Consider the following 23,004-nt stretch of genomic DNA (forward strand, 5'->3'; position numbering starts at 1 on the left):
AAGGGTCTAATGGATTTGAAACCACATTCGACTTCATATATTAGAACAAAATGGGAGAAGGAAGGAGGGATAAAAATATTAGAGGAAGAATGGACGGCAATATGGAGATATCAGTGGATGTGTACCAGCTCACAAAAGTGGAGGGAATTTGGCTGGAAGTGCCTAATTAGATACTTTATAACACCTTCTCAGAAGTCTCATTATGATGATAACCCCCCTGCTTGTTGGAGGAACTGTGGAAATCAAAGTGCAAATCATTACCATATTTTCTGGGACTGCTCAATCTTGAGGGATTATTGGAGAGAAATACATAATGCCTTACAGGATATCTTTAAACGTGAAATACCTCTCGAGAGTAAGACTATGTTCTTTGGATATATACCTCAGGAATGGCCTAAATATGATAAACATTTAATAAATATTTTATTGGTGGCCTGTAAAAAGAATATCACCAGAAAATGGTTATCCCCAGAGAGCCCAAACATAAGTACATGGATGGAAATCACAATGGAAATTTATAACATGGAAAAGATAACAGCTTCTGTTAACCACAAGCTGGAGAAATTTACATCATATTGGGAAAACTGGGTTAAATATATCACGCCTCATAGGCCAGATTTTACTATTACAAACCAATAATTATGATGTATGTATATATATTTATAGGATCACCCCATACCAACACATCCGTGTTTTTTTTTTTTGTTTGTTTTTTGTTTGTTTTTTTGTTTTTGTTTTTTTGTTTCTTTTTTTTGTTTTTTTGTTTTTTGTTTTTTTTTCTCTTTTCTTAGGTTTGTTAGTTTTGTTTTTTGTTTTTCGGATTATGTGATGGTTTCAATTACTTCTATCGTTGTAAGTATTCTTCCCTTATGACTTGGATGTAAATTAAAATACTATTTCAGTATTTAAGGCAGATAACCTAAGTATGAAGAATGCTTACATGATGTACATACTGTGAATGCCTGCTTTTGAAACCTTAATAAAAATATGAATTAAAAAAAAAAAGTAATCTGGGACCAGTTGGGGTGAGAGAAGGAAGACAACGATGTAATCATGTATATTTTTGTTTTCCTTTTCTGTCATTTAGCATATATTGCATTAACAGAAACGTGAGATTCGCGACAGCAAAGATGATGGCAGAAGAAAAACACTTCACCTGCTTTACCGCATTTGACTGCTTCTTGTTCCTCTGATGATTCAAAGTAAGAGTCCGAGTGAGTTTCAAGATGGCTGCTGAGTGGTGAGCTTACTTTAGAAAATGGAATTGACCTAGCGGGGGAGTGGGGGAGATTCATCTTCATTCAGCTATTCTCTTTGGTAGCTTGTTAAGTGTGTTGCTAAGTGACGTAACGTCGTCGACTCTGCTCCAATCTCTGTTTGAGAAAGACGTCACGTGCTTTAAAGTGACCAACCAGAAAGAAGCTTTGTCTGTTGGCGTTGACTCCAATCCAACTCCTCTCGAAGCATTAAATGGTGCTTTGCCAATGAATTATATTTCTATTTTGGGGGGGGTGTTTTTACGGTTTCTCCTATGGTAAGATTCCTGACTTGTTCGTTTACTATACACATCCTAAAAATGCTGTCGTGAAGGTTTGAAGCTAATGTGATGGGAAGGAATAGTGACCTCATGACAACTTCGCCAACTGTTTAAAACAATGTCGATATGAAGTGTACTCTTTGGTTATACATTAATAAATGGGGCGTCAGCCAAAAGTCTTTTCCTAATCAGACATCAAATACAAGAATGAGGATCAGATTTGTCGGTGACGGAGTGAGTGATAGATGTTGATAGGTGTTGATAGACCAAAGAGTTAAGGTGGAAACTGCCTAGGAGGAAAGAGGGAAAGCAAGTTTGATGTGAGGAAAGGCAGGAGTGCAGAGGTGTTTGCAGAGGAACTGTTTTGAAATATAGGAACTATGTCTGGTACAAGGCAAAAGAGTTGGCTGCTATGATGGAGAGGAGGAAGAAGGTAAAGTCTTAGAGCGATACTTAGAGTATTGCGTGTGCAGGAGAACAGATGGAAGCAAGGCCAGGAGCACTGTATTTGGATTCAAGCTGTCCAAGTACTGTGTACATAGGACAGCACCTTTCTTCTCCTAAGGAAGGAAAAAAGGACCAACCTGTGTGATTAAGCTGGAAAGGATGTGAAAAAGGAGAGATTGATGAAGGACAGAAATGTGCTAAGAAGAAAGTGTGTTGAGGAAATTGAAGACGTTCTTTGAGGAGCTGATGAATGAAGAAAACGAGAGAGACGAGGATTGATGAGGAAAGTTAGGGAATCTGAAAGTGAGGGGAGCTGTGAAGATGATGAAGAGTCCGTCCAGATGACATACCTGTGCAGGTATAGAGATGTCTGGGAGACAGAGTAGTGGACGTCTTGACAGATGTGCGGAGCACTAGTAACTACAGAGGGGTAAAGCTGATGAACCCCTCCTCAGCTTCAACAATAGGTGGAATAGACTGGAGAAGTGGAGGCATGTTCTGGAGAGAAGAGGCACGAGTGTCACTAGAATCCAGACAGTAGATGAGGTGGAAAGGTGAACATGCAAGGAACAGCGTTAGTAAAGGTAGAAACGTTTAGAAACATCGAAAGCAGTGCACAAGAGAAATGAGTGTGTTGAGCTGGAGGTGGCAGTTGATGATTTTCATTGGGAGTAACCAGAGTGGACAGGATCCAGAATCTGTGTCGGATCATATCCATAACATTCTTTTTGTAAAAGAATACCCAGTAATTTTTCTAGCTGTTTTTGACTTACCTTAACAGAAAATTATGGATTTTGTGCACTCAAACTAACATATCCTGTCGTATTTATTCGCAAATTATTAAGATATTGTTTTTTTTTTTTATTGAGCTACATGCTGTTCTATTAAGCTTATTCTTACTTAAGCTCATGTGCCACAGAGGAAAATCACGAGAACACGCTCAAATTCACCTCCAATTCATGTGCACATCAATGACACCGTGCCAGTACACGTGCACCTGGAAAGCCAGAGGAGTCCTGGCAGGTCACCTCAGGTTAGATATTTGTATGTGGACTGTCTGTCTTGTGATGTTGTTCATGTTTTATTGTGAATGTTTCTCCTAATCTAATCTCTTGATCATAAGCCGTTTGCTCACTCATGCCCATAGTACATGCCCATTCTAATAAATGCAATTAATATAAGCACACTGTATTTTAAAGGGGAAGACTGCAGTCAACAAAGCAGACCTTCGTCCCACAGCTAAAGTCAAAACTCGAGGTGTGGGGATCACGCCAGGAAAGACCTCCATACGTGATGCCACATATAAGTGGGAGGTAATACCTTCTCTCAGTTTCCAGTCCACTCTGCTATTTTTTTTAAAACACTCACGCAATCAAAGATATAGTGTCACGGTATATTTTGCACCAAGGGGCCAACGCACAACCTTGAGATCACACCACCGAAACCAGAACCTGAAAGCTCGCAGTCTGCACTTCAGTTAGCTGACCTTGCATCAGAGGAGGAAGAAGGCCTACATGGACAAATCAGCCAGTACACGAGGAAGATTGACAACTTATTGACTGAAGTCAGCTCGCTGAAAAATGAGGTCAGTTTGAATTAAGCAACTGTCCAACCTACAACCCTAACCTTACTATTAATTAGACAGATTTCAGATTATAATTTGTTTGTTAGTAGTACTTATGTTATAAACATTGTTGATTTCTATTTTTCTTACATGGGATTTTCAAGGCGAGTCTTGTTACATATTTATTGTTACATAACCATTTAAGGGCACCCAGACAATAAATGGGTTTATTCCATGGAAACTGTTTTAAATACTCCTGGAAATTTGAACTCCTGGAAATTGAATGGTAAAATCTAAATGTAGAAATGTATTAATTTAGTCAAAATTCTCCAGTCTTGCCACTCACGTGTAATAAGTATAGCAGGGAGATAACCTGTTCATTTACCCCATTGAAAGACTTGCCCTCATTTTAAACTGCCACATCTGATGATCACAAAGAGCAGTGAGGTTTTCTTGTCGATTTCTGTGCTTAAAGCGTTGGTCCACATGTCCTTTTTCACTTATACCTATCCGGTATATGTGCAGGTAGAAATGCAAAAGAAGGAACGGCTGCTAGAGCGTCAGTCGAAGCAGCTGAGCGTGTCCCAGCGGGTGATCGCTGAGCAGGAAGAGGAGCTGGCTGAGGTGACCAAAGAGCTGGAGGAGACGGAGAAGGAAAACACCAGGTTACGGCTTTCCATGGAGAAGATGCTGGAGGAGAATGACTGTAACAGGCAAATGTGATTCCAAACTCATTCCCAACCCTTCACGTGACAAACAGCCTCTCTTTGCCCTCATTTTCAAAGGGCTTAGAGATCTGGGTGGTTAATTATACTATAGGCAACTGAAAGAAAATAGCTTGATTCAACTGCATTTCAACTATACTACCTGTTAGCGTATGTGACATAAAGGTGGGACAGTCATTTCAGAGTATGACGTTTATGAAACTCATGTTCGAGTAGTAGTATGTTTGTGATTTAAGGTCTGTTTGTTCCTACACAGTGACAGTGGGCATCAGGACAAAGATGCTTTACTCAGGATGCTGATGGAGGCTGAGGTGAATGGAGCAGCAGCTGCAAAGCAAGCCTCCGCCCTGCGAGAGTCCATTTTCAATCTGTGCGCTCCTGGTAGCAATGTGAGTATTACCTCAGGGTCTGCTCTTTCAATGTGTCCTGTGAGACTAGGGGAACATGGGAACTTTAGAAAGAAACAGGAGGCTTTCTCAGTGTTTCGTGATGCAGTGTTTCTATCTCTGTCTGTGTCTTTGCTGCTGAAGAAGCCATTTTGTTCTGAGTCTTCAGCCTTGGCCTGTCAGAACGAGCTGCTGCTGCAGAAACTGGAGACATTTGAGGTCACAAACCGAACACTGCGGAAGCTTCTCAGAGAGCAGCATGAATCTCAGGTACTGTGCAAGATGATTTTTTGATTTACAGCACAGATCATTTGGAGAAATCTAAAGAGAGCCTATTGCGCCTTAAGCTCCAGTGTAAATGGTTGCAGGACTGTGTTGATGATCCATTTCATGCAAGCAGGGTCCAATGAATGAACCGTAACCTCAGTCTAATCCAACTGCCAATTTACAATAGCACAAAATACACAGGAACTCATGCTGCCTTTAGATGAGTAAATATTGAACTGTTTCTGGGACAGTATTCTTTCACATGAAAACAACACAAGGAAACCTCAGTGAAGAGAAACAGAGTGAGAAAAGGGGGCATGTCGCAGTCGTAGTTTTGGTAGGAAGCTAGATTTGCCAGTATGGTGCAGATCTGTTGTAATTTTCAAATAAATGAATCCTTACTTAGTAAGTTGATTATATTCTGTCACAATATTTAGCCTTGGTTGGTCTCTTAACACTTTTGTAGATGCAGTAAATGCTTGTTAAAGAAACTGGTGAAGTTTTATATGTGTGGATGGTTTAAAGCAGATGGAGTCACTCCAGCTGTCAAGGAAGGACGAATTACTCAAGAAACTGGCAGACACAGAAGCTGAAAATGCCGTGAGTTTAATAGAAACTACAAATTCTTTTTGTTTAAGTAACCTCACAAAATACATCCATTTTGTGTTGTTTCCTTTTTTGTGTCAGAAATAATATGTTTTCTTTCCTTTTACAGCATCTTGTTGTTAAACTTCAAGAGAAAGACCGAGAGGTTAATCGACTTGCCAAGCTCTTAGATGATGAAAAGGTGGCTGTCTTATTTAGAGCTCTCTTCATCTGAAATTTTCCATACGGCATTCTTTCACTGCAGCATTACTCATATCATATAATCTTAGAACTAACAAATGTCAAAGCACAAAACAAGTATCTTCTGCTGGCTTTGGAAATGCAGGACAATGCCAGGAGCACAGCTGTTTTTTCAAAGAGCCTGGAGTCAACACGAGCTCATTTACAAGGACAGCTCCGGAGCAAAGACGCTGAGAACAGTCGCCTCACTGTGCAGATAAAGGTTTGTGTGGTATCTTCTGCCATCTGTTGCTGTTTTTGGTGCTGTGTATAATAATGATGGATGGATGGATGGAAAGAAATGATAGTCAGTGAACACACACCCTGGAGAATATATATTTATTGCAATCTATATTTGTCCAGTTGTTTGTATTGTAGTCAGACATGTTTTTTTCAGTATATCTTTATCTATGCGTCTGTTATCCTCTGCCATTGGTACAGAACCTGGAAAAAGCAGCCAATCGGCAGAAGGTGGAGATAAAACATCTGACAGATCAGCTGGTGACACTAAAGCAGCAGGCAGGCGCAGACCGAGAGGCTCTGAAACGAGCCGCACGGGCCCAAAAGCAGCGAGCTGAGCGCAGCGAGGACACTGCAGGCCATCTCAGCATCCAGCTGCTGGACATGGTACGTCCTTCCACAGCGCAGACATACCAGTCTATTAAAACCTTTAATGTCATGGATATTAAACTTGTTCTGCTGTTTTTTATATTATGTCATTTCTGTCAATTATATTCTGTTCAGTTTGAATTTGTCATATAAGTCAATTCAACTCAATTCAATTAAATTTTATTTATATAGCGCCAAATCACAACAAAAGTCGCCTCAAGGCGCTTCATAGATACAGAGAAAAACCCAACAATCATATGACCCCCTATGAGCAAGCACTTTGGCAACAGTGGGAAGGAAAAACTCCCTTTTAACAGGAAGAAACCTCCGGCAGAACCAGGCTCAGGGAGGGGCGGCCATCTGCTGCAACTGGATGGGGTGAGAGAAGGAAGACAGGATAGAAGACATGCTGTGGAAGAGAGACAGAAGTTAATAACAGATATGATTCAATGCAGAGAGGTCTATCAACACATAGTGAGTGAGAAAGGTGACTGGAAAGGAAAAACTCAATGCATCATGGGAATCCCCCCCGGCAGCCTACATCTATTGCAGCATAACTAAGGGAGGATTCAGGGTCACCTGGTCCAGCCCTAACTATATGCTTTAGCAAAAAGGAAAGTTTTAAGCCTAATCTTAAAAGTAGAGATAGCGTCTGTCTCCTGAATCCAAACTGGAAGCTGGTTCCACAGAAGAGGGGCCTGAAAACTGAAGGCTCTCCCTCCCATTCTACTTTTAAATACTCTAGGAACAACAAGTAGGCCTGCAGAGCGAGAGCGAAGTGCTCTAATAGGGTGATATGGTACTACAAGGTCATTAAGATAAGATGGGGCCTGGTTATTTAAGACCTTGTATGTGAGGAGCAGGATTTTCTTCCTAGTTTGACTTCAGGATCTGCAGTTAGTTTGGTTCCAGTGTGTCGCAGAGAAGACGGGTCTTATGAAGAATACTGACTGTCTAGATGTGCATCTATGATGTGTTATTTTACAGTTGCCATTCACCATCCTCCTAATGACCTTTGCTGTTTTGTCTTTAAGAAGATGCAGTGACACTAGACTCTTTGTATATTTGAAAACTAATTTAAGGAGATGTTTCTTTTAGATTCAGTATAATACTGATGCCACTTTATCTTCATTATTTTCAGAGGTTGGTTGCAGAAGGATCTCAGGTGCTTAAGAGTGTGAGCTTGAGCCCATACTGTTCTTCTTAATCATTAGGCTGCTTCTTTAGATTGTACCATGATGTGTAGCTTTTTCAGATCTTTTAGCCTGCTTCTCTTTGTCACGCAGGTTCTATTTAAGTGATTTCTGGATTCAGTGGGTTTGGCTGTAATCAGGCACAAATGTGGCCCAGATTTCCAAAAAAATGTGATAAATCACAGTTAATTCGACCATTGGTACAGTTAAAAGAAACATTTGATGCCTTCTTTTATTTGAGCCTGCCCAGATCCTGAAGCCTTCTTCATCGTCTTTGTCACTGACTGAAGAGTTGCCAAGCCAGCTAACTTAAAGAAAGCCTGTCAAACTTGCTTCATAGTCCAACCCTCTGGTCCGTACTGCAGCAAACAAATGTAATAAACACCACAGAGTGTGAGCCTGAAATTTGAGTAGATGAACTGGTAATGTGGAGTTTTAAGTTCCAGAGCAGCAGATCAGAAATAGTTCAGTCAGCTCTGAGTAAGTGTGCAGGTGGGTTATGAACAAAAGTCTTATTTCATGCAGCTCTGACACACCTATAGAGAGTCTGTACTTTAATTCAGTAGAAAAAGCAATATTATTCTGGCTGCTTATATGATGACCAGTAGTAGGTACTGTAGATATTAATGTCTGGGACCTTATTACTACAACTGGGCTGGTTTGTCAGTACTATCTTACCCTCTGGAAATATTTGGCAGGGCTGTTCTCTTTGCATCATTGTCATGGTCCTATTGGCTTGGAGAGCAAATAGCAGACATACAGGATAGCTATAACTTTCTGGATAACCCCAGGAGGTTATAGCTATCCCATTAGTCTACTATTTTGCTTCCCGGTAGTTCTACATCTTTAGTTTGGATCACCTTCTCTGTCTTTGGCATCACTCAGCCACACTTAGTGTGTCCTCGCTCTTGATCCTTTCTGGTGAGGTGCATCAAAGAGTTAAAGCCTTGCAAATTTTCTGGCATACAGCTTGATGCCATATGATGTAAAGTCATAAAACCAAGGAAAAACAGGACTTGTTTTGCTCCTTAAAAAGGTCGAGCCATTCATACATCACCAGCAATCCAGCACAGTGCTTGTGTTTTTCAACTTAAAAAACAGCTGCAGCATGTTCATAGACAGAGCTGGTCACAAACACAACAGTGGATTTACAGATTACAGGTTTTTACAGTTCTACTATATGTTTATGTACATTTCCAAAATGTCTTTGGACATGATTCTAGAACTCAACAAATGGAGATATTTGACCATAATGTACAATCAAATACAGCATATCAACATAAGCACCTCATACCAGGAGAAGTCTAAAAACAAACCAGTGCCCAACTATGACTATAACTGAATCAACCAGTATTAGTGAACAGTGACAAAGATGTATTCCAATTGCAGGAGAAGCAGATAGCAGAGGTGCTGTCAGCAGCTGAGACATGGCAGAGTCAACATGCACGAGAAGCAAAAGACAAGAGTAAACTGGATATTGAATTGTCGCTATTGAACAGGTAACTGCATTTTCCTTTTCTCTGTTCACAAAGGGGGGATAAAAAACCCAAGATCCTAAACTCCTTTTATTTTTCACAAAGGCGTTTTGGACAGCTGAATAGCATGCAGGACAATAAAAGTCTGTTGATATTTTTGGAAAATCACCATGAATACATTTTTATTTTGACGTTTGCAAGGTCTTCAAATGTCACATTGGTAATTGTGCAGAGCAAAATGCCTTATACCACTAATGACATTAGCATAGGGTTATAGACTGTAGCCATATACCGAGCATCCCTTCATTCATTCATCAAGCTTTCTTGCTTTCAGTATCATTCTGGGAGAGAAATAAACAGGGAATTGTTTGAGCTGAAGTTGGATATAGCAGTACATTTGAGGGTGGGATGTGAGAGACATGCAGATATGGAGAAAATGTAGTTGACACAATATGTACATGTATGTACTTTGGCAAAACTCTGAGAGGAGCACTCTTGCTGAGACTCATTTGTTTGGCTGTTTTGTTAAAATACAAAATAAAATGTGATCCTAAGGAAAACGTGTGTGTGAGATGTAAATTTCAACTTAATTAAATTTTTATGTATATAGCGCCAAAACAGAACCACAATCGCCTCAAGGTGAAAACTGTGTAATCTAATAAACCCATATTATATTGACAATAGAACATATCAGCACATGTCAAAAAAGTTGGAATGGAGCAGTAATAGTCTGGAAAAGTAGGTGGTACTGAAAAAAATGTCTGGAGGAACATTTTGCAGCTAATTAGGTTCATTGGCAACAGGTTAGTAACATGATTATAAAAGCAGCATCTTGGATGCAGAATTTCTCAGCGTAACATAGATGGTAAAAAAAAAAAAAAAGGTTGCCATAGATTGCTGGTCAAAAAAAATGAAGCCGGTATGGAAGTGCATTATATCCATCCATGCCACCTGGTGGCACTAGCTGAGGTTGCAAAAACACTTCCAGTCCTATAGAAGTCTATAGGCTTTCTGTGTTCCCCTCTGCAAACACTTTGCTACTGTGTTCTTTGACCTAGTCATGCATTTTGGGTCATACTGAATAAAATAATGTAAACATTATCATACCATGTTACATAAAGCAGGATGAGCTGTGGTGTTATCTGCTTTCTCATTGGCTAACGACTTGTGAGCGTACTAGCAAGTGGTTTCACAGTCAGAGGTGCCCTTCGTCACTGTCAGGGTCCATCACTGTTTTTTGTGATGAAGATGGTGGAAAGGTTGACTTTGAGACTTCAGAATGGACATTTACAAACTGACGGGTGATGCCAGAATAGCTATGTAGCTACAACAATCTCCAAAAAAATCTGCATCTGCAAATTGTGGAGCAACTGTGCTGTGGTCAGACAAATTGAAATTTGATAATCTTTTTGGAAAACGTAAATGTCAGGGGGGGATTGGCAGGTTTCACATCTGGAAAAGCGCCATCAATGCTGAAAGGTTTAGAGCAAAATATGCTCCCTGTGTGCATAATATGCATATTTAAGCAAGACAATGCTAAACTGCACATTTAATCTATTCCTACAGCATGTCTTTGTAGTGGAAGAATCTGGGGGTTGAATTGGCTTGCCTGCAGGCTGACCCAGATCTTTCAATAACTGAAAACATTTGGCACATTATGAAATAAGAAATATGAAAAAGAAGACATATGGCTGTTGAGTAGCTAAAATCCTCTATCAGATAAGAATGGGACAACATTCCTCTCAAAATTCCAGCAGCTGATCTTCTCAGTTACCAGACATTTACGGACGCGTGTTAAAAGAAAACGGGACACTACCCGGGGGGAAACATGGCCCTGTCCCAAATTTTGTGAGATGTGTTGCTCCCATCAAATTCAAAATGTACCAGTGTTTTTCTTTGTCAGTTTAAATACTTGATATGTTTTCATATTTTACATATTCTATATTGTGTTGTGAATAAAATAAAATGAGTTTATGAGATTTGCAAGTCATTTGTATAAAGCGCCTCGAGGGAACTGTTGTTGTGATTTGGCAGTATTGTCATGGTCCTGGGTCTGGGCACCCTGTGTTTTTGTTTCCTGGTTTTTGAATATACTTTCACTTAGTTAGTTTCTGGTTATATTTGTTGTTTCTACGCCTTAGGGGAGGCACAGAAACAAAAGCCTGTGTTTCATGTGTCACGTCGAGTCCGTTATATACTCATGTCTGTTCTTCAGCAGTCCCAGCGGTCCGTGTCTCAGCTTGTTTCTCATGTTTCCTGTTTTATTTTGATAGTCCCGCGTCTTGCGTTTAGTGTGTTCAGGGTTGCTTCCTCCCTGTCACATTGTCTCTGACTAGTCGCAGCTGTGTTTCCCTCCTGTTTGCCATTTCCTTGTTATCATTGTGCATTTAGTCCTCTGTCTGTCTCTTGTTGGTGCTTTTCTTCCTTTGTGTTCCAAGTTTCAGGTTTCAGGTCTTAGGCTTCATGTACTTAGTATTTTAGCTTTTCCCAGTATAGCTTCTGTTAGTTCCATCTTAGTCCTTCTTTGCTTTTGTTTGTAGTCTTGTGCAGCCAGAAATAAACTGCTCACTTTCTGTTCACTTCATCACATCTCCATTGTCTGCATTTGGGTCTGCACTCTCTTCACTCCACACAATCTGCAGCAGCAGACATCACAACTATATAAATAAAGTTGAATTGAATTTATTTTTACTTGAGTTTTTATTTAGTCCAATATCACAAACCAGTGTGCTCAGTGGACCTTTTAAACATTATTGAACCATATATAAGTCTTTAGACCCTTAATTCAGATAAGGGCAAGCTTCCAGAAAATGTAACATGAAAATCACAAAGATCCCGTTGTGATGAAATCAGTTACCAAGCTTCATTAATAGAATTTTGACTTTGGACTTTTGCTCTTTCAGATGGATTTTGTTTATATGAATGGAAATCTAATCCTTGTTAACTTGTTATCATATCTGGTATGACAGCCGTATAGCAGAGCTGACTGAGCAGCTTCATACTACTAAGGATAAAGGCAGAGCAGAGAAAGAAGCGCTGCTGGATCGTCTCCGTGAAATCACTGCAGAGAGTACTGCTGCCAAACTGGAGAACCAATCCCTCAAGGTGAAACAGCCAAAGTCACTTATTAATGATAACAGATTTGCTAAATGTTAATGAAACCATGCCCTGATCAGAATTTAGACACATCTGTTATGCTTTTGCGGCTTGGATGTAATCTTTCCATTACTGATTCTAATAGCTTTAGGTTGACTTATATTGCATTAGGAGTATGAACTGTCATTTTTATTTAATAAAAGTTCTGTTTCTCTCAGGCTACAGCGTCTGCGGTGGAGGAGAAGCTGTCCGTGTCTCAGTTAGAGCTTCAACAGGTCAAAGTTTCCATCAGACAGTATGAGGGCCTCCTAGACAGCTATAAGATGCAGGTCATTATTTCACACTCTCATGGGGATACAACAGTTTTACATTGTCATTGTACAGAAATGACACCGTTATTGTCCTTGTTGTCCTGTTAAACCATATCTACAAAGTTGGAGAAAACCCAGGCTGAGGCAGATGAGTACTGTGCTCGGCTGGCTCAAGCAGAGCAGAAGGCTCAGACGGTGCAGGGGGAGCTGGAGAAGGAGATCGATGAAGTGCGCAGGGGGCTTCTGGGACGGCTGGCAGAGTTGGAGCCTCTTCCTGAAGCCCTACAGCGCTCCCAGCTACAGCTGCAGGAAGCTCAGGATAGGGAGTGCAGCCAGGAGAAACACAGCTTGGATCTCAGCACAGCACTGACTGATCTCCGCATGAAGGTTACAACAGTCTTATGCTTTATAGCCAAAGATAGCATTAAAAATATTAACAATATTGAAATGATGTTAATGAAAATAAAAATATAGGATGGTAGTGGTACAAGAGCAAGAACAAATGGAGATGACAGATAATAAATGATAGATGGGCAGAAAGGAATGCTTGTTGGGAAGTGTGGATACAATGGTGCTTTACAAAGTTTGGAAAAATAGCTTTTTAATATAATTATAGCTAACAGACTAATAAACTTGTAGAAAAGGGCACAAATAACAATTCTACCATACCCAACTGGGGGTAATGTGGGTTTTAGCATCTCTCTCAAGAGCATTTCAACTTTAACAGGAGCCAGGGATCAAACTACCAACTTTCCCCCTTGTCTCTTGAGCCACATCCATTCCATTCTGAGACTACTTTTCATCTCTGTGCAGCTTCAGTTAATATTCAGTGAAAATGTTTTCTAAATACATTATTCAAAGGCCTTCTATTGTGTTAGGTGGAGACCCAAGGCAGCCAGATGGAGCTTCTTAGACAGAAGAAAAAGGTGCTGCTGGAGGAGAACAGACAGCTTCAGCAGCGAGTAGAAAGTTTGGAAAGGTCCGTCTTCTCTTATGCTGTTTCACTTTAATAATGTCTAGATATATAATTATTAATCAACCACCATGTCGTCCAACAGCTGTTTCTTGTTCTTGTCTTTACACCTTGTCATTTCCTAATAAAACCCCGTATCTGATCCTGTTCTAGAAAGCAGGTTTCATGAAATTCAGATTTTTCAGTTTAAAAAAAAAAACCCAAACCCCAGGTAACATAACCGGCTTACTGGGACATTTGTTGTATTGCAATTGGTCAAAATAAAACACAATGATGGAGTTAACAAAGTCGGAAGCAGCCATTTCTAATCCTCTTAATACTAATGATATGAGGCTGGGAAGAGAGCATATAGAACTATGTTTGGCCATAAGTGAAGGAGCATGTCCTCCATTGACAGCACGCCGTTGTTTCATAGCATAAAGGGGAGTGGACAGAAGACACTTGCTGCTCCACAAAATCATGTTGTCAGCAAGTCTCTGAAATGCTTTTAGGCAGAGAAATGTCCTGTGAGCTGGGTAAATGCTGAGGTAAACATTAGTGACCCTGTCAAATAGGAGCAGCACATTTTATATCAGGATTCTGAATTTGTATTTTGTGAGGTGAGAATTGAGCAAACATAAATCCACTGATGTTTGTTTAGCTATTGAATCATGATGTCCCGTCTGGCTGAAGAAGGAGAGTTCCCAGGCTTGATTGGCCAGGGGGTCTCCTGAAGCAGCAGAGGAGTATCAGAGGGGGTATCCGGTGCAATTTCTGCAGTTCTGATAGAAAAAACTGGGGTGTGATAGGAGTTTAGAGTCTTTCGGTAGGCCTCAAAAAAGTTCTGGCAAGCTGTCCGCTGACTCAGGAATGGGAAGCTGGCTGGCTCAGGCTGTGTTTGGTTGGGCAGGAGAACTGCTGACTGGGACTGGCAATACACTGCAAAAACTCGAAATCTTACCAAGTATATTTTTTTAATTTCTAGTCAAAATAATCTCATCACACTTAAAATAAGACACAATCAGCTACAGGGTAACACTTCAGTAAGATATATGAACTTGTTTTTAGACAGTGCATCTTGAAACTAGAGATTTTTCACTTATTCCATTGGCAGTTTTTTTTTTCACTTAATACAAGATATTTTTGCTTGGAATAAGTGAAAAAATCTGCCAATGGAACAAGTGAAAATTCAATTAAATTTGTCTATTTTTAAATTTGACAGTGCTTGCCTTGCTTGTCCTGCCTTGCTTGTCCTGCCTTGCTTGTCCTGTCAGAATTCCACTGAATCATATTTGAATTATATCGATTTAATATTAAATACGCTCTCAAAGCCTGTTAATTACGCAATTTGAAATATATGTTCATTGAAAATACTCTAACTGCACCTTGTTGTCATTGTCTTTTTGTTTGCCATCTTCTAGAAAGTTAAAGGAGGCCGGCAGTCAGAATAGCGACCTGCTAGCAGTTATTGCAAAACGGGAAGAGACCGTCCACAGCAATGAGCTCCATCTAAAAGAAAAAACAAGAGAATGCTCATTATTGAGCCATCGGCTGGAGGAGGCTCTGGATGATGCTCGCCAACAAGTCTGATCCTTTTTCATAGTGATTTACTTATAAAGAACTTTACACAAAATATGATTAACCCCAAGTGTGACAGCAATTCACAATAAAAAGACACGATGATACAAAGCACATACAGACCATACAGCCCGGCAAGCTTCAGAGGAAACACCTGGATTTTAATTAACATTATAAAGCAAACTTAATGATACTGCTTCAAATATGTTGTTCCTTTAAACCACTCCATCTACACAATGGACTGTGTATGTGTATCTGTAAATGCAATGTTTTAGCTCTAAATGCCCACTCCCTCAGCAGTATTATAATCACGGGTTTCATTTCTTTGAATTGGGCTCTGGGTTAGTGTTCTGAGTCAGTCACCACCTTAGATATCTTGGCATCTCTGACTATTAAATGTTTCCTTTTTAGCTTGTATTAAATAGGCTTTATTGATGATTGAATTTAACTGTGGTCAAATATGATACACCCATTTTTTCATATATACATACACTGACTATATTTTTATTTGAATTTGTTTATAAGAGCATGTAACATTGAAATAGTGTATAAAAGAAATTATAGTGAAATCCAGTGTGATCTGTTTATCAGATGTCAGAGACCAAAGAACGTGTTGTCAACAAACAACGTTCCACCCAGTCCAAAATACTGGACCTAGAAAACCAACTCAGCAGGACCACTGCAGAAATTAATCAATTGAAACGGAGCAAAGAGCAGGTAAAGGCTTCTGGGAATTACTGACTAAAATTGTCTGCGTAGAAACATCTGCTGGTCTGTAAAGTATGTATTTCTGATGCTTAGATGGAGTGGCGGTACCAGAGCCAGCTGCAGGATTTGAAGGATCGCCTGGAGCAGTCAGACAGCACTAATCGAAGCCTGCAAAACTATGTCCAGTTCCTCAAAGGATCCTATGCTAGTGTGTTTGGAGACTTTTCCCTCAGCAGCTCTCTGCAAGCCTCCTCACCCAGCTGATTGTGTATATTCCAGAACAGTGGCATGACTTAAGCCTGTCACTAGATTTGGCTGGCAGAGCTGGAGGCTGTGATGGTACCACAGTTTAAATAGCTCAGCTGTAATAAAGTTTCCTACCACAGAGCTCACACTTGATTTTGTCCCTATCAGTAAAAGATGTTCATTTTTGTTGTAGTCAGATTTTTATCATGGCAGTCCACAGTGTCTGACTCCCCTATGGAGCCTTAAGTGACCTTAAGAGCTTAAGACAACTGCATTTATTTAAGTGTGTAAAGACATTTTTAAAGAAATGGTAGAGAGCCACAGGTATTTAACCCGGCCACTGGTTATGAGGGTATACTTAGAAGAAGTGCAGTTTTTGGTAGTGGTTGGCTCCTGTTACGAAAGGCTATGTGGGCTTTCATAACAGGTAGTTGTGAAAATATATTAAAAGACTAATAACAAAAAAAAGATGTAACCAAAACAACAGCGAACCACTAATGCAAACAACTTTAGAAGTGTAATTCTGTGAAAGTAATTCTCCCAGACATACACCTTTACAAAAGCCAGTGCTTGCATGAGATGTTTCGCCAGTTTAATATTGCCTTCAGAAAGAGATTTCGCAAGGTGCTGGTGATGGGGCTTTGAGAGGTCCAGTTTGACTAATGTGTGCAGTGTGGAAGATGAGTGTTGCCCTGGGTTGCGGTCGACATTGGTCCCGCTTCCACTCTTCATCGCCCAGCAGCAGGGTGTGGGAAATGGGGGTGCTTACTAAACCAGCTTTGCTGGCTCTCTCCTTCTGGGGGGTAGTCCTTTACATCCAGGTCTTAATCATCCCATCACTGTTGGCCATATCATATCACAATAGAGCTGTTTATCACCAGAATTAACAGTCACAGTTTTGTACTGTTGCTGACTTTTTTGTATGTATGTATGCCGAAACCAAGTCATGCATTTCTGATCCAGTAAGTACTTAAATGTGTCTTTCCTTCTGTTTGTATGGAGCTGAAAACAGTGGTGTTAATATTTTCCTTTGGCTGGTACAAGGCATTGTGTTTATCAATATCCTTATTTTGAGTAGCATCAATAACTGTCATTCATGTTTTTTAAACTTGAGTGTATTTAATAATGGAAAGTTTTATATATGTTAAATATAATATTAAACCAGCAATAAAGCAAAAATATTTCTTTTCTCTTTTTTGCCATAATCAAATAGACTTTCCAATCAGTGGCATATAGTACGGCTGTTATGTTATCAAATATCATTACATGATTATCCTGGCCAAAAAAAAACTAAACAAAAAAGAATATATCACAATAATGATATGAGAAAGGCAGTCTGTAATCATATTTGTATAAAAGTACAATACCAGTATATGGTGCGGGATTATAATATTATTTTATGCCATGTTAGACCCCTAATTAAAGATTGTGAATTATTATGTAGTTTTAGTTTGCATTATTCTCCTGAATTAGAAGAAGGTGATAACTATTGCATTTGTTAAACTGATTTGCATTACATTAGACTGCTGATTTATTGTGAATGAATGATATTGTTTTATGATGCATTGTACTGCTGAGTTATAAGAAATACTGTTCGCAGAAAGTCATCGCCTTATTTGTCTGATTAGAAGAGAACAGAACACACTGGAGTTTTCTGCCCCATCTCAGCAGGAGCAGATAAACAGGGAGCCAAGGTCGTAGCTTAGGCGCCGTGTGAGAGAAAGAATGTGAATGTTTAGGCTTTTATGATTAGGTGGGGGCCACTAGAGGCTATAAGAGTTTGATCAATGCTCCACCATTTTGAGATCTGATGCTGTCTGCGTACGGTGTCCATCTCCCACGCGTGTGATCATTAAAATCATCGTTTGACTCAACCCGGCCGGACCAGTGTTGTTATTGTGGTTTTTCCTCTTGTATCCATCCCCAATATTTGAATTCGTAACAATGGCAATACTCTTAATATTTATTTTGTTTGTTTTATATAGTTTTAAACTCCCCTAAAAATAGACTTTAATAATAATAATAGACTATTAGCTCATTTTTAATCCGATGGTATGAGCAGATCTCAAAAGTTGGGATGGGGCAACAAAGAGGCTGGAAAAGTAAGTGTTAATAAAAGCAAAAGATTGAGAAACATTTTGCAGCTGATTAGGCAACAGGTCAGTAAAAAGGCTGGTTTATTTTTTTTAATTACATCTTTACTCAGAAGTAAAGGTGGCAAAGTTTCTTCAATCTGCAAAAAACTGTGCCTACAACTTTTGGAACAATTTCAGAATAATGTTCCTCAGTTTAATATTACAAAGACTGGATATTTTAATCTACATTACATAATAAGGTTCAATAATAGTCTGGAGAAGCCTCTGTGTGCAAGAAACACAGAAGAGAAGCCTGAACATCCATCCTGAATACCTGTGATCTCTGGGCTCTCAAGTGCTACTGCAATAAGAGTAAATAAGCAAAATTTCAAATTGTACCTTGCAAGTCACAATAACAAAGTGCTTCACAAAAGAAATGCCAGAACATAAAAATAAAAGTTAAACACAGGTTTAAAAAGGTGGGTTTTTAGTTGTTTTGTCAAAGAGACGACAACAACAGTCACCTCAAGGTGTTTTATATTGTACGGTAAAATCCCTACAGTATCAGAAGGAAACCCCAACAATCACAAAACACCCTATGAGGAAACACTTAGCAAGAGTGGGAAGGAAAAACTCGCTTTTAACAGAAAGAAACTTCCTTTCAGCCTAATCTTAAAAGCAGGAAGAGTGTCTGTCTCTTGGGTCTAAATTAGGCGCTGGCTCTAGAGGAGGGGGTCCTGATAGCTGTAGGTTCTGATCATGGTAGTGAGACGTGCTATGATGTATGGTTTGGAGACAGGGGCACTAATGAAAAGACAGGAGGGCAAGCTGAAGATTAAGATTTTCATTGGAAGAGATGAAGATGAAATGCTCCTTTTATGTGAATATGCTGAGATCCCGAAGCAGAATGCTTTGGTTAACAAAGAAATGTGACAGCTATTGTTGTGCTCTCTGTTATTTCTGACTGTCAAGCCAGCTAATACAAAGAAAGCCTGTCTGTATTGAACTTGCTTCTCATCAGAATCAGCATACTTTATTAATCCCTAGGGAAATTATTATACCTTTAAAAACAATCAGGGAACAAAATAACACAGCGAAAACATGAGCAATATTCAAATAAAGAGGACCCGAACATAAATTTGGATTCAGATGGGATTTTACCTTAAGTCACTATCAAAGTAGTTACACCTTTTCATCAAGTAACTGATGAGTAATCAAGTAATCTTGTATGTCTTGGTCCTAGGCCTTAGGTCCAGCATTTATCAACTTGCCTGACTCATTAACTGATGTGCAGTGTTTCTGTTTAATACCTGTTTTACTTTGCTATAGTCTCCAGTGTATTGTCTCTAATGTTACCTTTAGTCAGTTGTCTTCAGCTTTACTTACCTTCCTGTTTCTAGCTCCCCTTTTACCTCAAGTTTATTTTATAAACTCATTTGTCCATGTTTCCCAGATGGATACTCATAGTGACTCCTTGTTTTTTACCCAAAAAGCTGATTCTGTTCATCTGGACATTACTGTTTGTTTGCTTCTCTCTGGATTTTGTATGTTATATGCACTTCAGGCAAAAATAAAAGGGCTCGGTCCTTGTCCATGACATGCCTGTGTCTGTTAGTCCTACATTTGGGTTCTTAACCTGCAATTCTCCAAATTATGACACTTTCAGCTGTACTTAAACTGTGAAAGTAATTTTCACTTAAAACAAAATATCAAGTATTATAGGTTCATATCTTAAAAAATGACTCTAACATACAATACTTCCTCTTGGAGTTAATGTAAAAATAGTATGAAAAGTTTCACAGCTCTGATGTGCACTCAAAATAATTAACTGTAATTAAAATGTTTATTTTAAGGCTTTGAGTGCAAAAATACAAGATTAACGCGTTTCCGGAAGATTGTTGTCTTGTCGAATTTGCACTTTTTATCTTTGTAGATTTGTATCACCATTTTATCATCTTGATTTGATAGCGTCTGTGACCGGAACCGGCAGCACTCATATGGATCGTTACTCGCAGAGAAAGCCCGGCGGGTTACGTTTGTGTCAAGCCAACTAACAAAAAGAAAGCCTGGCGACCTTGGATGAGACTGGACGCTGTTATCAGCAGAGCTTCGGCTTCTCCCGTCACTCCTCGGTTGTTTCCGCGCAGCTGCTGAAAATGACGTCACATTTGGGTTAAAGAAAAAAAAAAGGCCACCCCCATCTCCATCGACAGCGGTTGTACGTCCTTCGTCGTCGTTTCGCCTGGACAAGCACCAAGTTGTAAACACTTTTTGATAAACCCACTGAGGTAGGAAAGTGCTGTTATTTTGAATTGAGTATATTACAACAGATTCCATGCACCATGTTTCCAAACTGGAAACGATTTGTTGAATTAATTTCATTGCTCTCCAAATACCGTGCATTCGATAACTGAATGGCTAAGGCTAACCAGCTGCAAGCGTTTTCATTGTTCGATGTTTTCTAAGCTGGTATGTAAAAACCCTAAACGACGAGCGAAGAAGTAAACCTGTTTGGCTCTGAGGCGGTCGGCTTGTTAGCTTTAGCCGCCTACCTAATGACGTTAGCCTTCATTGATACCCGTAAATGTACGCTGCATTCAAACAAAATGATCGGTTTAAACTTGGACAAGTCGATTGATTGATGGGGGGTTATCTATAATAAATCTTATATGTAAGTTGTAATGTTGTTATGATGCCAGTCGTGGGCGATTTAATATGCTCTCAAGAGCGAGTATAGACTCATGAGCTGCTAGCTGGCCCGTTAGTCTTAACAGGTTTTTTCCTACTTGTCCAGTGAAATTGATCTTCACTCACAGTTTTTACACTTAATGTTTTGAGAATTAATCAAGCATTGGTTTATAATATTTATGGAAGCGGCTACATTAGCTTGTCGGCCATGCTACAAGGGAGCCGCCCAGTTCAGATGAATACCTTTGAACATCGGGCCTTATCTGTCTCTCCTGCTTGTATCTCAGTGCGGACTGACTCACAGTTAATCATTTATATGTAATTTGGTGGAGACACTGCTAATCAAATAGGCTAGTGTTTAAGGAGTTTAGTAAGGATGTGAAAATGACACTGTCATTTACATACATTTTGCGCTCAGTTGAGTCACTTATATATTAACAACAGCAAGCATCTGTTCTTTTGTAGCCCGGTTATACGATGTTGATGTTTTTATTGTGAAACAGTTTTGCTGTTTCCACCAGTTTTCTTGCAACTTTCCTAAGCATTGTGCTTTGTTGTCAAAAGCAGTTGGACTCACCTACGCTTGTCTCATTAATGTGTGCACTAAGGAATGTAAATACATGGTGCCACTGTATAATCGATATCATGATATGACACTTTTATGTCATAAAAGTTTGTACCAATGTTATCTTGAACAATACCATATAATCCTGTATTCAGTACCTCTAAAGAAAAACTGTTTGTGGATCTGTGTTTCAGTGGGATCTGTATGTGTTCTAACTTTTGCCAGACCACTTTCACAACTTAAAATGTCAGTGTCGCATATTCTGCAAGCCCATGTCATAGTCTGAGCCATTTAATAGTAACAGGAGGGACAGTGGAAGTCACTGGAGAGGCAGCTGACTATAGCTCCTTACACTTACTGTCAGAGTTTGTATAGTATAATCATTTATTTAAGAAAGCATAGCTGTGTCTGCTTTCATGTACAAACAAAACATATCAGCTTATGTGAGACCAGTTAACATTAATTTATTCTGATCTAACTAATATCAGACACAAATTGTCATTGGTTGAGCTAAAGAAATAAAAATCTAAAATATGAGCACAGAATGAGGCTGTCAAATCCACCTGAGATATCGACCAAGAGTGCTTAAAATTAAAGTTTCTGTTTGATTGTTTATTGGATCAAAAAGCAAATTGGTGGGGATATCTGGAATCCAGAAGTGTGCAAAGAACTCTTTTACTGTCATCAGTATAAAATTTCTATGAGGACAGTCTGATTTGAAACAGTAACTTGGTGAAAAAGCTGGACCCAAGATACTAACATCAGCAACATCATTGCTGCACCAGACCCTGTGCTTCTGTCAATGGAAGACTGAGTATTTCTAACCAGCAAAAGCCAAGCAGCCTGCATTGCTCACAAATTGCTATTCTTCAGTAGAACTACACTGTGACTATGACCTAAATAGAAACTAGGCCCCCTGTCTCCAGGCCTATCAGGTCTGCCTGCAGAGGCACCATAGCCAGTCTACTAATTTTCTTTCTGCTGCATGAACTTTCCGCTCATCCTAACACCCAGTTATTCGATCTCAAATGTATAGTGATGTACTTTAAGCATTATCTGATGAACTTCCTGAAAGCGCCCTCTTTTTGCCACTCCTCCCCTTTGATGGCTTTTTAATGACTGCTGGATCGATGGCATGTACTGTAGCCACCCTATACAGATCTGCAACATGTCGACAATTGATAAACCCAAACTCAAGGTAATGATTGTGTCTGTGTAAGCACTGTGTGGCTCCGTGTGTTGTTAGTGTGTTGCACTTTGTGTTTTGGTTTCTTTAAGAAAGAAGATTCGAGAAAAGCGTAGGGCAGCTGGGATGTTATTTTGCTGAGTAAAGGGATGGGAGGAGGTACAGAGCAGAGGGAGAGAGTGAGAGAGAGACGCATGGGCAGGGCTACATCTTGGCTTATTCTCTTGTACAGCATAGTCATTGCAGGTGCAATGCGTCTGTCTGTGGAGTAGATGAGACAATTCTTTTTTTATCGTCAGTATCAGACTTTTAAGGGGTACAGTAAAGTCTATAGATGCTGCTGCAGGCTACGACTTTGCCACAGATGTAGCCTCTGCTCTTTCAAGATACAAGAGAACCTGAGGAACCAGACTTGACATATCTGGTGTGTGTATTGCTTTGGTTTTGCAGTTTTCTGATCTGGTCTGGATTTCAACTGAGCCTGTTCTCATGGAGACATTATGGGATAAGAGGTTTCTTTATTGCATGTCTTGTGTTGCTGTGAAATTCTTTGCATGCACATGAAGTCTGA

General features: G+C 39.6%; 2 protein-coding genes across 14 annotated transcripts in view; both read left to right on the top strand.

The window, feature by feature from the left end:
• The first annotated feature begins 1,411 nt into the window (after positions 1-1,411).
• Positions 1,412-16,418, top strand: odf2a (outer dense fiber of sperm tails 2a). Of its 7 annotated transcripts, none has more exons than XM_086301760.1 (20): positions 1,412-1,534; positions 2,904-3,017; positions 3,184-3,297; positions 3,393-3,569; positions 4,074-4,267; positions 4,530-4,662; positions 4,804-4,929; positions 5,452-5,526; positions 5,642-5,713; positions 5,858-5,974; positions 6,193-6,378; positions 7,502-7,537; positions 8,943-9,052; positions 11,998-12,133; positions 12,343-12,453; positions 12,559-12,822; positions 13,314-13,414; positions 14,809-14,971; positions 15,557-15,682; positions 15,767-16,418. In XM_086301760.1, exons 1-20 carry the CDS (start codon positions 1,532-1,534, stop codon positions 15,935-15,937), a joined length of 2,529 nt encoding a protein of 842 aa, XP_086157886.1. In that variant the 5' UTR covers positions 1,412-1,531; the 3' UTR covers positions 15,938-16,418. The 7 variants fall into 7 exon arrangements, with proteins under 7 accessions (XP_086157886.1, XP_086157890.1, XP_086157888.1 ...); XM_086301764.1 differs by having other exon boundaries at positions 7,502-7,525; XM_086301762.1 differs by having other exon boundaries at positions 5,455-5,526.
• A 3,707-nt stretch (positions 16,419-20,125) lies between these two features.
• Positions 20,126-23,004, top strand: part of sptan1 (spectrin alpha, non-erythrocytic 1) — a 37,764-nt gene continuing 34,885 nt past the window's right edge. For 5 of the 7 annotated variants that reach the window (XM_086301767.1, XM_086301771.1, XM_086301770.1 and 2 more), the window contains exon 1: positions 20,126-20,282. The gene's annotated coding sequence lies outside the window, so the exon portion shown is untranslated. Of the gene's footprint in view, positions 20,283-22,663; positions 22,858-23,004 lie in introns of those variants that run through there. The other 2 variants (XM_086301773.1, XM_086301768.1) reach the window with 2 other exon arrangements.

Source organism: Aulonocara sp. 'chitande type north' Nkhata Bay, linkage group LG7 (genome assembly GCF_057382095.1).
Source record: "Aulonocara sp. 'chitande type north' Nkhata Bay isolate Kocher_YH1m ecotype deep benthic linkage group LG7, A_spYH_male_GT1.1, whole genome shotgun sequence".
In the NCBI taxonomy this organism is placed as follows: domain Eukaryota; kingdom Metazoa; phylum Chordata; class Actinopteri; order Cichliformes; family Cichlidae; genus Aulonocara; species Aulonocara sp. 'chitande type north' Nkhata Bay.

Coding starts and splice junctions, on each gene's coding strand:
- odf2a (XM_086301760.1), top strand. Junction 4,268..4,529: donor AATGACTGTAACAGGCAAAT/GTGATTCCAAAC, acceptor GTTCCTACACAG/TGACAGTGGGCATCAGGACA. Junction 12,823..13,313: donor TGACTGATCTCCGCATGAAG/GTTACAACAGTC, acceptor CTATTGTGTTAG/GTGGAGACCCAAGGCAGCCA.